Source organism: Budorcas taxicolor, chromosome 18 (genome assembly GCF_023091745.1).
Source record: "Budorcas taxicolor isolate Tak-1 chromosome 18, Takin1.1, whole genome shotgun sequence".
In the NCBI taxonomy this organism is placed as follows: Eukaryota; Metazoa; Chordata; class Mammalia; order Artiodactyla; family Bovidae; genus Budorcas; species Budorcas taxicolor.
This window is the reverse complement of record NC_068927.1, coordinates 20188412-20201749: the sequence shown is the minus strand read 5'-3', so window position 1 is coordinate 20201749 and position 13338 is coordinate 20188412. Positions and strand designations below refer to the sequence as shown.

Genomic DNA, 13338 nt, shown 5'->3' with positions numbered 1-13338 from the left:
CCACATGCCATGTGGTATGGCCAAAAAATAAAAAAATTTTTTAAAGAATTCTTTAAAAATAAATCTATCCAAACTCGAAGACACTGACTTAAGACACTTCTCAGATTCAGTTTCTCATACACGAATCAGGACAGGCCACATGTGCAACGGTAGAGGGGGTGAGAGGACATCACTAGAGTCCTTCCAGTTCAAGCATGACCATCCTTCCCTAGAATGACTTCGGCAGCCCTGACCGGTTCTCCCGCCTCCAGGCCCCTCGAACAACACTAACCTGCTTTCACCACGCTGTTTCAGACGGCTCACGTGTTCTGTCTGCCAAGCCTCTTCTGAGAGTCTCTTCCTTTCTGCTCCTATCAGGGCTGAGTCAGCTGTGCCTACTCACTCAGAAGTCTGGGCACAGACCTATCACTGCTCTTAGCACAGGTACTGTAATAAGTTAAAATCACGTGTCCATCCTTACAAGATGGAAAAGGTCCCTGAAGACAAGAAATACGTCTTATCTTTCTACCAGTAGCCTCTGGCACAGTGCCTGCCACACAGCGTGAGCACGGAAAACGCGCACCTGAATGAACAAAGCCCAGCTCGCCGTCCTCCCTGGCTCTCTGATGACTTGCTCTCTTCCTTGGGAAACATGTTTTCCCAAAGGACAGCTCCATCTCTGCCGACGGGCTCAGCTGAAAAGTTGCCTGCGCTGGAGACTGGTCACCCGCACTCCGACATCACACCCAGCCAAGTAAGCCACGATTATCCAGGCTGCAAACCTACAAACCGTCATTAATTCTCACGGTCACTCTGCCTCCTCTGCTCAACAGCAGTGGGCAATATAACTCTGGCTTGCTACTTTGGCTCAGTAAGGTTAAACTCTACAGCAGAAGAGCCAAGGATGCAAGGGACTATCTGAGCCAAGTAAAATCCTCTAGTGTAGAGACAGTCTGGGGGAAGAGTAAGAAACTTAAGTGAGACACAAATGTTAGGAAGAGGACCACGTTTTTTTCCTTGACCACACCATGCCACATGAAGTATCCTAGTTCACTGACCAAAAGTCGAACCCATGTCCCCTGCCTTGGGAGCTCAGACTCTTCATCACACGACTGCATGTTTCTGAAATATTGCAAAAGTACTGGTCTACCCATCTTTCAACTCCTCTACTATATAAATGTTTCATCTCAGATTTTTTTTTCTCCTTTGGGAGCTGATGTTTTAATGAGAATTAATGGGAAAACATGGCTGTTTTTACTGAAATTCACTTCATAATTAATTGTTACAACATTTTCCTATGAAGCTTAGGATATCTATTAAAAGAAAGTAGCTGTCTTAATCTATGCTTGAAAGCACCAATCTGACTTACTGGAAGTAAATCTGAAATGAACGTTTTCCTTCTGACTTTCCTTCTATGAGGAATTTCTTCCATTTCATCGTCTTCCATCAGATCATCACCATTAGCATTCTGTAACGTGTCCTCGGTCTCTGCAGCGGTTTTTATCCTTTGTGTTTCGGCCTCCTTCATCTGAATAACCGTTTCGCCAGCATCCATTTCCAGAACTTCAGATAAGATCTTTAGTATGGCATTTATGATTTCTGCCTGACTCCTGGATGGAATAATGTCCTTCAGATTCCAAATTGTGCCTGTGGAAAAAAATGAGCATGAGGACAGAGAAATCGACTGTGAAATCTTTTATTAGATACAGTGTCTACCTTATTGGTTCTATAAGCTCAGGCATAATTTCAAGAAATCTCAGTCCTACTGCCTTTGTTGACAGGCAGCTCCCTATACTGCAGCTGTCCTTCATAATCGTCTCCCGTTCCTGGCTTACAATGCCTTGCCCTGATAGAGAGCCAATAGACCGAGAGAACACCAATCGAGTTTCTTTCACAAGGACAAACTAAGTTGCCTCGGCTTTCTTTCCTCTTAACCTGAGATGCTCTCGTGAGCAGTTTCTTACAGTCCAAGAGGGGAAAGGAATGCATTAAAATTCCAAGATCTCACGGACAAACTAGGGAGCAGGTTCTTGGTGCTGCACTTGTGAAACCAGAACAATAGCTTCTGCTAAGTACACTAATTTTTAAAAATGGGACAAAATAAAAATAGTTCTGGGGTATATTCTTCTATGTTAAAAAAGAACTGAAAGGAGTCAGACAGATCATCTGAAGATCCACATTAGCAGCATTATTCAATAACTAAAGAGTGGAAGCAACCCAAGTGTCTAACCACGGATGGACGAACATACACGGGGAGCTGTTTAATGTGTAGAGTGTTCCAGCTTTGCAAGATGGTTACACAACAATGTGGATATACTTAACACAACTGTACACTTAAAGATGCTTGCTGCTGCTGCTGCTGCTGCTAAGTCACTTCAGTCGTGTCCGACTCTGTGCGACCCCAAAGACGGCAGCCCACCAGGCTCCCCCGTCCCTGGGATTCTGCAGGCAAGAACACTGGAGTGGGTTGCCATTTCCTTCTCCAATGCATGAAAGTGAAAAGTGAAAGTGAAGTCGCTCAGTCGTGTCTGACTCTTAGCGACCCCATGGACTGCAGCCTACCAGGCTCCTCCATCCATGGGATTTTCCAGGCAAGAGTACTGGAGTGGGGTGCCATTGCCTTCTCCGTAAAGATGTTTAAGAAATATCATAGAGCAATTATCCTCCAATTAAAAAAAAAATGGTTAAGAAGCCAGGGAGCTCTCTGCTGGTCTAGCGGCTAGGATTTGGTGCTTTCACTGTGGAGGCCAGGTTCAATCCCTGGTTGGGAAACTAAAGATCCCGCAAGCAGAGCAGCGTAGCCAAAAAAAGAAAAACTTTAACAATGGTTAAGATGGTAAATTTTATTTTGTGCGTATTTTATCAATTTAGGGAAAATACAAAACATTTCTCAAGATAAATTACCCTTGAAGCCCAAACAAAGGGCAAAAGGAAAATACACAGTAAGTTACCTACTACTTACACGCCATCAGATTATTTCTGTATTTAGAAATTCTGGGGAGAGGCACTGGGGGTGAAGATCTTATAGGAAAGTGAGTGGTCATGTCTTAGATGCCTGCAGTCAACTTCTGAACTCACTGCTTCAAAAATAAGAGGGGGTCCTGACAGCACAATTTCTCTATCAGACAACAGGAGCTATTAAATTGAAAACACATCTAATCTTCTAAGGCTCTGAAATTATGCAGAATCGCTTGAATTAAAGGTCTCCATTTAAATATTAAAAATTTGAGAACAGACATAAGCACAGAAAGTCCTGATGTGGTGAAATGGGGGACTGATTGAATTTTGGCCTCTCCATTTCTGCCTGCTACAAGTTACTAAAATGCACACTATCGCAAGTGGTTAACTTTTACCTGCCACCAATGTCTTCAATAGAAGATACTCCATGGAATTGACAGGAGAAAGCATTGCTGATTCCAGCACATGCAATGCTGGGGTACTGAAAGATTTCAGTAGCTCTGGGTTATCTTCGGTCACCGTCTGCAAACAATATGCTATAGAGACAAAAATCAAATATTCAGAAACAAGTGAATTCCGCTAGGATAATTAAAACCAAAATGACTCATCAAAAAAACTTGCATCTTTACAACTTCTCTGGACACATTCTGTAGGAGACTCACCCTTTTCCTCAAACATAGTTTGTGCAAATGAGGCTTCCCAAATTATCAGAGCTATAAAAGACTTTTCTTTTTTCTTAACTTACAATCCTTTACAGAACTATACTTTTATAAATGAAAAGGCTCTCAATTGCCGTGACAACGTGGAATTACTATAAACATTTACAAAGATTTAGCCTCAATTTCTGTACTCGTCACAGACCAGTAGCAAACAGCCTGTAGGCTGAACACCAGTGCATGGAAAACTGTTGTCTATGACAAGTCCCAGGTTTGGGGACATTTAAAAAATTCTGTATGATCTTAAAAGTTAATTTATGATATAGCACATTTAAGAAAAACAGTATTTTATATAAAAATGAGTAAATTAAGAGATAGGTAAAGTGTTAATAGACATAGGGTTCATTTAGCACTTAACTCTTCTCTCGCAATTAAAACAAGATCATGGATTATAACTTGTAAATTAGAAATAATTAACTGAAAGTATAAAACAACTGGGACTGCATGAAAAGCTCGACAGAAGAGACCTCTGACGCACAAATGAGGAAGCCCAAATTTATTGTCTTTGAGATATTGCATTCCATAAAATCCATTTCTATCCAGGTCTAAAAATTTCAAAGCAGATCATTTCCATCCAAATTAGTAGTCAAAATACATGTTATTATTGTGCTCTAGTCTGCATTCCAAAATACATTTATATACAAATCCGTATGTATGCATATATGTATATATACATATATCCAAGTGTAATTTTTTTTCATTAAGAGACTAATTAAATTCACTTTAACAAAAAGCTAAGGTAAGTTGTGATTGCTAAGACAGCATGAGCCCAAAGAAAGCTATATTAATACATAGTATGGAATTTCAGTATTTCACTTTACTATATATAAGCTTTGCTTGATTTTTAAAACAGAAGCAATCTGACATTTGCCTTAAAAAAGTTATGAACCCAGCTAAGTGCCAAAGAAAATACTGCTATACACTGTAAAATTACTTTATTCTGATCCCCTTTTTTTAAAAGTTCTTTAGGAAAAAAAAGAAATAACCAAATCCACAAAACTTAAGGCCCAAAAAACAGAAGTGAAGTTTTTCTTTTCAAAGCTATGAACTTTCCTGAAACTCTTACTGTAATAAAGACTGTCCTCTGAGACTGAAAGTCACCTGCCAATTTTCTAGTTCAAGTGTTTTTAAAATCCACATTTACTCACAAGTTTCCCCTCTGCCAAATATCGCATTCTGAGAAACTGGTTAAAAAATTTTTCCCAATAGTATTTATTCCACTATTATTTTTTCCTTCTCTGTTCTATATCCGCTAGAGCCAAGAGAAACATTGGTAAGGGGAATACACTTCAGTAAGGGGAATAAACTTGTCCTTGCCAGGAGAAATGTGTAGTTAAATAAAAGGACAGATGCCTATCGTTATGAAGGGTTGAATAAAAAACACTTCTTATTCATTATTTCTCCACTCACCCCCCGCGTTCTGTTCAGATAGAACCCACCCCCTGGTTTGTCTCCTCCCTCTGCTGAGTGAGGGCCCCCAGTGGCTTGTAACCCCACGGATAGAAAGCGAGGGAGCCAAGGCTGCTAACGCTGCCAGACTCTTGTTATCCCTGTCTGGAAGGGAAGCAGGCCTATATGAAATTGCAGTCACTTATCTTCCTCTCTCAAAAAAAGCAGAGGTTATCGTCTACATTCCAATTAACTTTGGCTCAAGGCCTGGCAGTTGTGGGTTACTGCTTCTCCATAAATGGGAGATGAAAACTTTCAAGAGTTAATAAAAACTTCTAAGAATGTTCAGGCATTAGAAACCACATATGCTCACATAATCCTTTGCCTCCCTCTTAGAGACAAGAGCAGGAAAACTGCATGAGTAAGTAAAGAATTAATCACACATTTTAAAAGATTCAGAATAGAACTCAGTGATGCATTTATATACAATGAGAAAAAAAAACACTCCCATAGAATAAATAACTTATGTCTGAATAAAAAATTTTGAATAAGGGCACACAAACTTTTCTTTACTTACCTACTGAAATAGCCAGGTCAACATTGGTGGAAAACCTACTTAAATACTTTAATACAATCTCCAAACACCCTTCTTTGTTGAATATAGATACTGCTCTACTACTGCATTCACTAAATGGAAGGGGGGAGAAAAAGTTTTACTATTCACATTTTAACATTAAGAAATCAACCACAGAAATTCATGAAAAAATAATGAGGCTTTATAAAAGAACTAGAATTGTAGTCAAACCCCCACCATTTTTACAGATGAAGAAATTAATGCCCATTTCTAGTCACTGTGCATGAATACAGCTGGCTATCTGAATTTTTATTCCCATCACAGTACAATATATTAGCCAATCTCTTTATCTACATGCCAGCTTCCTTACAGGAGGTTAAAGATGGAAAAGATCTTAGAAATCATTTGCTTTAATTCCTCTTTTTGTGGATAAGGAAACCCAGACCCCCAAAGGTAAAGTGATCTGTCTAATGATCATACATTTTGTTAGTGGTGAGTCCCTGGATCCAGTCTACCTGTCTTTCCACTATATCACAGTAATAATAAATTAAAGTAAGAGTTAAAGGCCTCTATTTTTATCATACAAAAAGTACAAGTTTAAAAGAAAGTAAAACTAAGTTTTAATTATTCCATCTAGACTGCTGTAATGATAACATTCTGCAATCCTCGACAGAGAAACTCTCACAAAAAAAATTTTTGAAATTACAGTATCTTCGACTACAAGAATCAGAATTAGTGCAACCGCTGTTATTAATTGACATATATGCTAAATATAGGGTAAACAGTTACTGATAATTATAACAATTTTATTCGTGGTTCCAGAGAAGCATATTCCTCTAGACATACCACACGCACACATGGCAGATTAGCCACTGACAGAGCTGACTAAACGGTTAAATCCAGTCCTGTCGTCTAATTTAAATGTAAACTATGCAATGGGAAGTGTTAAGAGCTATGATAACCAGAAATGATATAGATAGGGCTCACGGGCACTCAGGAAAGAAAGATTATTGGACCACTTTTTCAGGTGCTTTTCAAAGAAAATTTTTTTTTAATCTCCAAATTAAAAAATTAAAAAAGAAATTGCAAATTCAACAATTTATGTAAGTTAAAGTTATTAGAAAAACAGCACGCACTAGCTTGCTTGAATGCCATTTCCTCAAATCTGCTGCTGCTGCTGCTAAGTCGCTTCAGTCGTGTCCGACTCTGTGCGACCCCACAGACGGCAGCCCATGAGGCTCCGCCATCCCTGGGATTCTCCAGACAAGAACACTGGAGTGGGTTGCCATTTCCTTCTCCAATGCATGAAAGTGAAAAGTGAAAGTGAAGTCGCTCAGTTGTGTCCAACTCTTAGTGACCCCATGGACTGCGGCCCACCAGGCTCCTCCATCCATGGGATTTTCCAGGCAAGAGTGTTGGAGTGGGTGCCATTGCCTTCTCCTCCTCAAATCTGACCTATCCTATTTTCCTGGTGGAATGCATCCACTAGTTCAAAATGAAATCACAGGGACTTCCCCGGTGGTCCAGTGGTTAGGACTCTGCGCTTCCACTGCTGGGGGCCCAGGTTTGATCCCTGGTTTGGGAATTAAGACCCCTCAAGCCGAGTGGTGCACCCAAAAAAACAAAGAAAGAAACCATAGGCAAGTTTGACTGCTTGTAGGTAGTCAAGCAATGTAGGCAGCTTTCCAGGATCCAACTTAACCTTGTATTCTGAGATATACCTCTAAGAGGTCAGAAATAACCATGGCTATTGATGGAAAATAAAGAATCATGACACACTCCAGATAGAAATGTGGTCCAATAAAATGGGGCAGAAAAAAAAATCCATGTTGTGTTTCTAGCCATCTCCATTCCTAAAAGCAAGCCCCCATCTCCAAGCCCCCTTCCACTGCTACAATGATGGAATGGAGTGTGGTCTCCTTTCTACTGGGGCCAAAGGAGCTCTTCTCAGACGTTGACTTCCCTGTCAAATGGCACTCACCAAGGTCTGTAGTTCCTGTCTCATTCCAGATCAAAGTATCTATTGCACTGGAGCCTGGCCAGCTTTAAGACAACTGCTGCTTAAGGTACACAGGCAGTGGGGGAGGAAGGGATGCAGGGGCCACTAATGACCACAATTTCTCTTATTTCTATCAGTAGCAATAAATGGACAGAAGAGTTGTAAAGCAACGAAAGATGCAGTGGGACTTCCCTGGCAGTCCAGTGGTTAAGACTCCAAGAAGCACTGGCACAGGTTCAATGCCTGGTTAGGGAACTAGGATTCTGCATGCCACATGGAAAGGCAAAAAAATAAAAAAAGATACAGTGATGCTAGGAGGACAAGGGCTTGGAGAGGACAGTTGATCTTAGGTCACTTGACGAGATCGCCTACCAAGCATTAACAGATGCATTAACAGATGTACAGGCCTACCAAGGAGAACAGAGATTCCTCTGCAGTTTAACAGAGAGAGTAGGAGCCTGAGTAGTGTTGAGGCAGCAAGCTGCATCTGGAAAGCATCTTACCATATATTCCACAGCACGTTTACGGCCTCGTTGGCTATGTTCTCAATAGAATTTCTGTTCTCATCTTTTTTCTTCTGAGGGGACATCTCATTTGAATCCAGTCCAGTACTACACTGTAACCAAATACCATGATTAGCACTTTTGTTCAAAAGAATAAACAAACAGAAATGCAAACAGCAGTGAAGAATCACAAAAACGAAACATCAAAAATGACAGTTAACACCAGCCCATCAAGTTCTCTCAAGTCACCGCACAAGCTGGATACAAAGCATTTCACATCTTAAGTGAAAATGTAAAATCAATACAAAATATTTTATTTAACGTAGTCAAGATAATATATAAGGCAAAAAAAATAACCCATAATAAAAGCTAATATCTATACGGCATCTTCTAAGTGAGAGGCACTATTCTAAGCATTTCATGTCGATTAAGTCATTTAATTGTCACCAGAGACCTATAATGCAGATGAACTATTATCCCCAATCTCCTGCTACAAATGGGAAACTGAGGTACAGAGAGCCTGCTGAGGGTGCAGCCTAGTATCTAGTGAAGCGGGATTCAGATCCAGGCATCCTGGGTCTGAAGTGGGTGCTCTGAATCCCTCTGCAGTTCTGCCCCCTCCTATAATCCATGACATCCTCTCAATCGGGCTTCTCAAACTTGGCACTGCTGACATTTTGAATGGGATGATTCTTTGCTGTGGTACACGTGGGACACTTTGCTGTTGTGCCCAGTGTAGGATGCTTAGCGGCATCCTTGGCCTCTGTGCACTAGCTGCCAGTAGCAACCCCTTCTCCAAAGCTGTGACAATCAAAAATGGCTCCAGACATTGCTAAATGTCCCCTGTGGGGAACATCACCCCTATGAGAATTACTGTTCTAAAGGGACAACATGTCTTGTCCCTTTGATGATGATGTCTCTTATCAAACCTGGATATTCCTCCTACGGCCTCAAGTGAAAACTACCCATCAATACAGAACAGTGGACCAGAGGCATGACAGGGGGAGAATTCCTTAATCCCTGAACTGCATCTTGCAATAAAGGAGGCACATTAGAAAATTTGAAAACTTAATCTAGTCTTCTCAGCAAATTCTTAATGTCCATGCTTGAGCTTCCTCATCTGTAAAACAGGAATAACAAAGAATACCTGCCAAATAGGACTGCTTTGAGGATTCAGGAAAATAACACACAAGACACATAATTAAGCATCGAATAAATACAAATTAGTTTCATCCTATGAAGTTTGAAGTCTAAAGGAGACAGTCTATACTTTTAGGAAGGTCTTTTCCAACAAGCAGATAAATAAAGGTACCGGGGACAAACTAGAGACTAGTGTCAACAATGAGAGATCAGTGTTTCCAGGAAAAGAAACACAATTCCTACAGAATGTTTGGAGGGAAGACAAAATGACACCAAAGTACTTAGAAACAAGACAAAACCCCAAACTGTTCAAGTGCGTACACTAACAGAGACTTGGGAAAGTGGCATACCTCTTTCAGAAGGGCAACCAGTGGAGTCATGATATCCTTCGTCACCATGTCATCACAAACTTCGAAACCGCCACAAGCGCTGAGATTTCTACACAAGAAGTTTAAAACACACCCGCTTCAGATCACATGCCAAAAAACATGCTAAGCACTCAAGTTTATTTCTATCTCTACCCATACTTAACATTTCCCGTTTGAAACTGCTTTACGATTTCTGTAAGACGCTGCAGAATCAATCCACAGAACTCCACCTGCTCTGATCCTTGCTCTACATGAACTAAACAGATGACTCTGTCTTGTAACAATGTAATTCTCAGGAATGAGGCAGCACCCAGCGAGAGGGAAGACTTTTCCTATTTAATGTAAATCAATTACTGCCTGGTATTTTTTTTTTTGGCCATGCCATGCTGCTTATGGAATCTTAGCTCCGTGACCAGGGACTGAACCTGCTCCTTCAGCAGTGAGAGCTTGGAGTCTTAACCACTGGACTGCTAGGGAATTCTCCTGCCTGATCTTGTATGAAGGGACCTTTTTCTGGAATCAAGACTTCAAGGACAGGAAGGGTGAGGCTATTGAGAATGACCTTCCCTGAAACAATTCTGACTACATTTAATTTTGATTGTGAAGACACTGCTTACCCTCCGAGTGCACAGCACTGTGCTAGGCACTCAGGCTATGAAGAGAAATGAGAAGATGTCTCACCATCTTCCAGGAGCTCCCAGTGTATGTTGTTTTCTCCATCAACTGGTTAATTCCCTCTCATCCCCCAGATCTCACTGCAAACATCATGCCCTTAGTTTTCTTCCCCAAACCCCTTCTCATAGCATCTTTTGTAAACATCATTGGTTGTAATTACACACTTATGTGATTATTTGCATGCTTGCCTCCCTCAATACTGTAAGATCCATTAAGGACTGAAATTGTGTGTCTTGTTCACTCCCACTAGCCCGCTGCCTGGCACTGCAGGTTCTCAATATAAACCTGCTACATTTAATGAATGAAACAGAACAAACACAGAGCTATGCGAACTACAAATATTAACATTACTCTGGCCCCCTCTACAGTCCATTCTCAGCGCAGCTACCAGCCCTTTTGAAAAGGTAAATCAGACTAGTCACTCTGGCTTAGAATAGGTCCTTAAGCTCTGCACCACTGAGTCCTTACCTGTCTCTCCAGCCGCAATCCCTATAATGTGCACCCTCTACTCTGCTCAGCCACATAACCTTCCCTTTCCTTAACCGTTCCAAGCCCTCTGCTGTTGCTACTCCCTGTCAGGAATGCCTTTCCCCTGTGTGTCCACCTCTGGTTCCAGGCTACCTCAGCTCTTAGCTCACAAATGTTATCTAGAGATTATCCAATTTAAAGTAACTCCCCACCTCCGGCTATGACCTTCTTGGTTTCTCCATACCACCTCTTAAAACCTAATATTATGTTTCATCTGGTTCCTAGTTCCCTGTCTCTACATCAACATGGGTCTGTGAAGGCACAGATCCTGGCTGTCTTGCTCAGTGTTCTGCTTTCTCAAAATCCCTCGCATCTAGAAAATCTGGCACATACAATGGAAGAGTTCACCGAACCTCAGGACTCTATGAAGTCTCCTTGGGGAGGGTACAACGTGCGTTAATAAGCCTTGAGCAGAGGACGCTTGGCAGATGGCTACTGCAGTTGAAGCAGTCAGGCGGACAGATGGAATACGTGTAGTCCGGGGCTCATGAGGTCCTCCGGAATCCGAAGCCTGAGTTCAGATCCCTCCTCTGCAAACAGGAGAGCATAGCCAGTTCTTGGCCCTCCCGAACTGTGCCGCAGACAAGAGCACTGAGGATGAAACCCGTGAGCGACGGTGCCAGGTGCACAGGAGGCGCTGGCTGGACGCCGATGCCCGGATCCGAGGGTACCAGCACGGATCCCCCTTCCCCGCTCACCTCAGTGCGCCGGCCGCCGTTTCCCTCACCGCCAGACTGGGATCGAGCAGCAGCGGCCCGAGGCGGCGCACGGCGTCCCGGCGAGCCAGGCCCGGGAGCACCGGCCGCTGCTGCACCAGCCGGGCCAGCCCCGCGCAGGCGCACTCGCGGACCTCGGCGCTCGGGTGCTGAAGCTGCGGGACAGAGCGAGTGGTCAGGGGGCCAGCAGAGCGCACGCGCAGGGGCGCGGCGGCAAGGGCGCGCGGCACGGCTGGGGGCCTCTGCGCGCCGCCTGCTCCCCCGCCCCTCCCCGCGCGGCCCCGGCGAGCCCTCGCCTCACTTTTTCCAGCAGTTCCGCCGCTGGCCCGTCGTCCTCCTCTGGCTCCGTCCCGTTCGCCGCCGCCGCCTCGGCCTGACAGTCGCCCGTAGGCGAGAACTGAGGTCGCTTGAAGCGCTTCGTCCGGCTCTTGCCCATTGCGAAGTCCGCTGTGGTGGAGGTGGGGGGGTGGGAAGACCGAGAGAGGAGGGGAACAGCAAGACGAGGCAGGAGGGTCTTGCAACCTAGGGGTTTACTTGCTACAGCTCAGCTGGGCCGGATGACGGCCCGCGCCCACATGGAGAAGCACTGCGCGTGCGCGTAGCGAGTCTGCGGCGGGGGCGGGGATCAGCCGCGGGGAGCGCGCAGGCGTAGAGAGGATGGTGGGCGGGGCCAGGCCTTGCGGAGAGGCAGGTCCAGGGGACCTGCTCGGAAGAGGAAAGGCTAGGTTTGAACGATGGTATTGTCTCCGCCTCTCCTCAGCTAGTGACGTCTATCAAGAAACTGAATCTGCCAAACCTTTACCTATTTCCATAATAATCGAGGGCGATTAAGGGTACCTAACTTGCCTAACCTTAGTGAGAGGCTTAAAAAAAAAAATACCATGTAAAGCCCCTAACTCCAAACCTGATATGTATATTATCAGTTCAGTTCAGTCGCTCAGTCGTGTCCGACTCTGCGACCCCATGAATCGTAGCACGCCAGGCCTCCCTGTCCATCACCAACTCCCGGAGTTCACTCAAACTCAGGTCCATCGAGTCGGTGATGCCATCCAGCCATCTCATCCTCTGTCTTCCCCTTCTCCTCCTGCCCCTAATCCCTCCCAGCATCAGGGTCTTTTCCAATGAGTCAGCTCTTCACATGAGGTGGCCAAAGTATTGGAGTTTCAGCTTTAGCATCAGTCCTTCCAATGAACACCCAGGACTGAGCTCCTTTAGTATGGACTGGTTGGATCTCCTTGCAGTCCAAGGGACTCTCAAGAGTGAGTAGGTGCTCAAAGATATTATCCTATCCTATCCTTTGTGCTCAGTCCTGTCCAAATCTTTGCGACCCCATGGGCATGGAATTTTCCAGGCAAGAATACTGGAGTGTGTTGCCATTTCCTTTTCTAGAGGATCTTCCCTGATCCAGGGATCAAGCGCACGTGTCTGGCATCTCCTGCATTGGCAGGCGGTTTCTTTACCACTATTGCCCCAAAATATTAACGATGATTTTATTCTGTGCCTAGTCCAGGTCCTGTCCTAGACAAGGTCCATATATTGGTCCATAAGATGGACTCCCTAAGAAGTTGCTTAATCTTCGTGCCTCAGTTTCCTCATCAGTGAAATAGGGATACTAATAATATATACCCAATGGAGTTGTAATGAGAAAAACTGTTCTAATGTTTGTAAGATACTAAGACAGAGACTGGCACAAAATAAGCATGATCTAAATGTTTGGTTGAAACTTTTACTTAACAGAAGGATTCTTTCACAAATATTTACTGAGTACCAGGTGCAGTGTGGGGCATTGAGAT

At 43.6% G+C, this 13338-nt stretch overlaps 1 protein-coding gene across 1 annotated transcript in view; it reads right to left on the bottom strand.

The window, feature by feature from the left end:
* The window catches only part of HEATR3 (HEAT repeat containing 3), a 36088-nt gene extending 23971 nt beyond the window's left edge, over window positions 1-12117 (bottom strand). The window contains exons 1-7 of the mRNA XM_052655957.1: window positions 11847-12117; window positions 11528-11700; window positions 9609-9696; window positions 8119-8231; window positions 5620-5729; window positions 3333-3473; window positions 1349-1626 (exon numbers count right to left, since the gene is read on the bottom strand). Coding sequence (XP_052511917.1) covers window positions 1349-1626; window positions 3333-3473; window positions 5620-5729; window positions 8119-8231; window positions 9609-9696; window positions 11528-11700; window positions 11847-11981 — 1038 coding nt within the window. The 5' untranslated portion in view covers window positions 11982-12117. The remainder of the gene's footprint in view (window positions 1-1348; window positions 1627-3332; window positions 3474-5619; window positions 5730-8118; window positions 8232-9608; window positions 9697-11527; window positions 11701-11846) is intronic.
* Between the last annotated feature and the right edge of the window lie 1221 nt (window positions 12118-13338).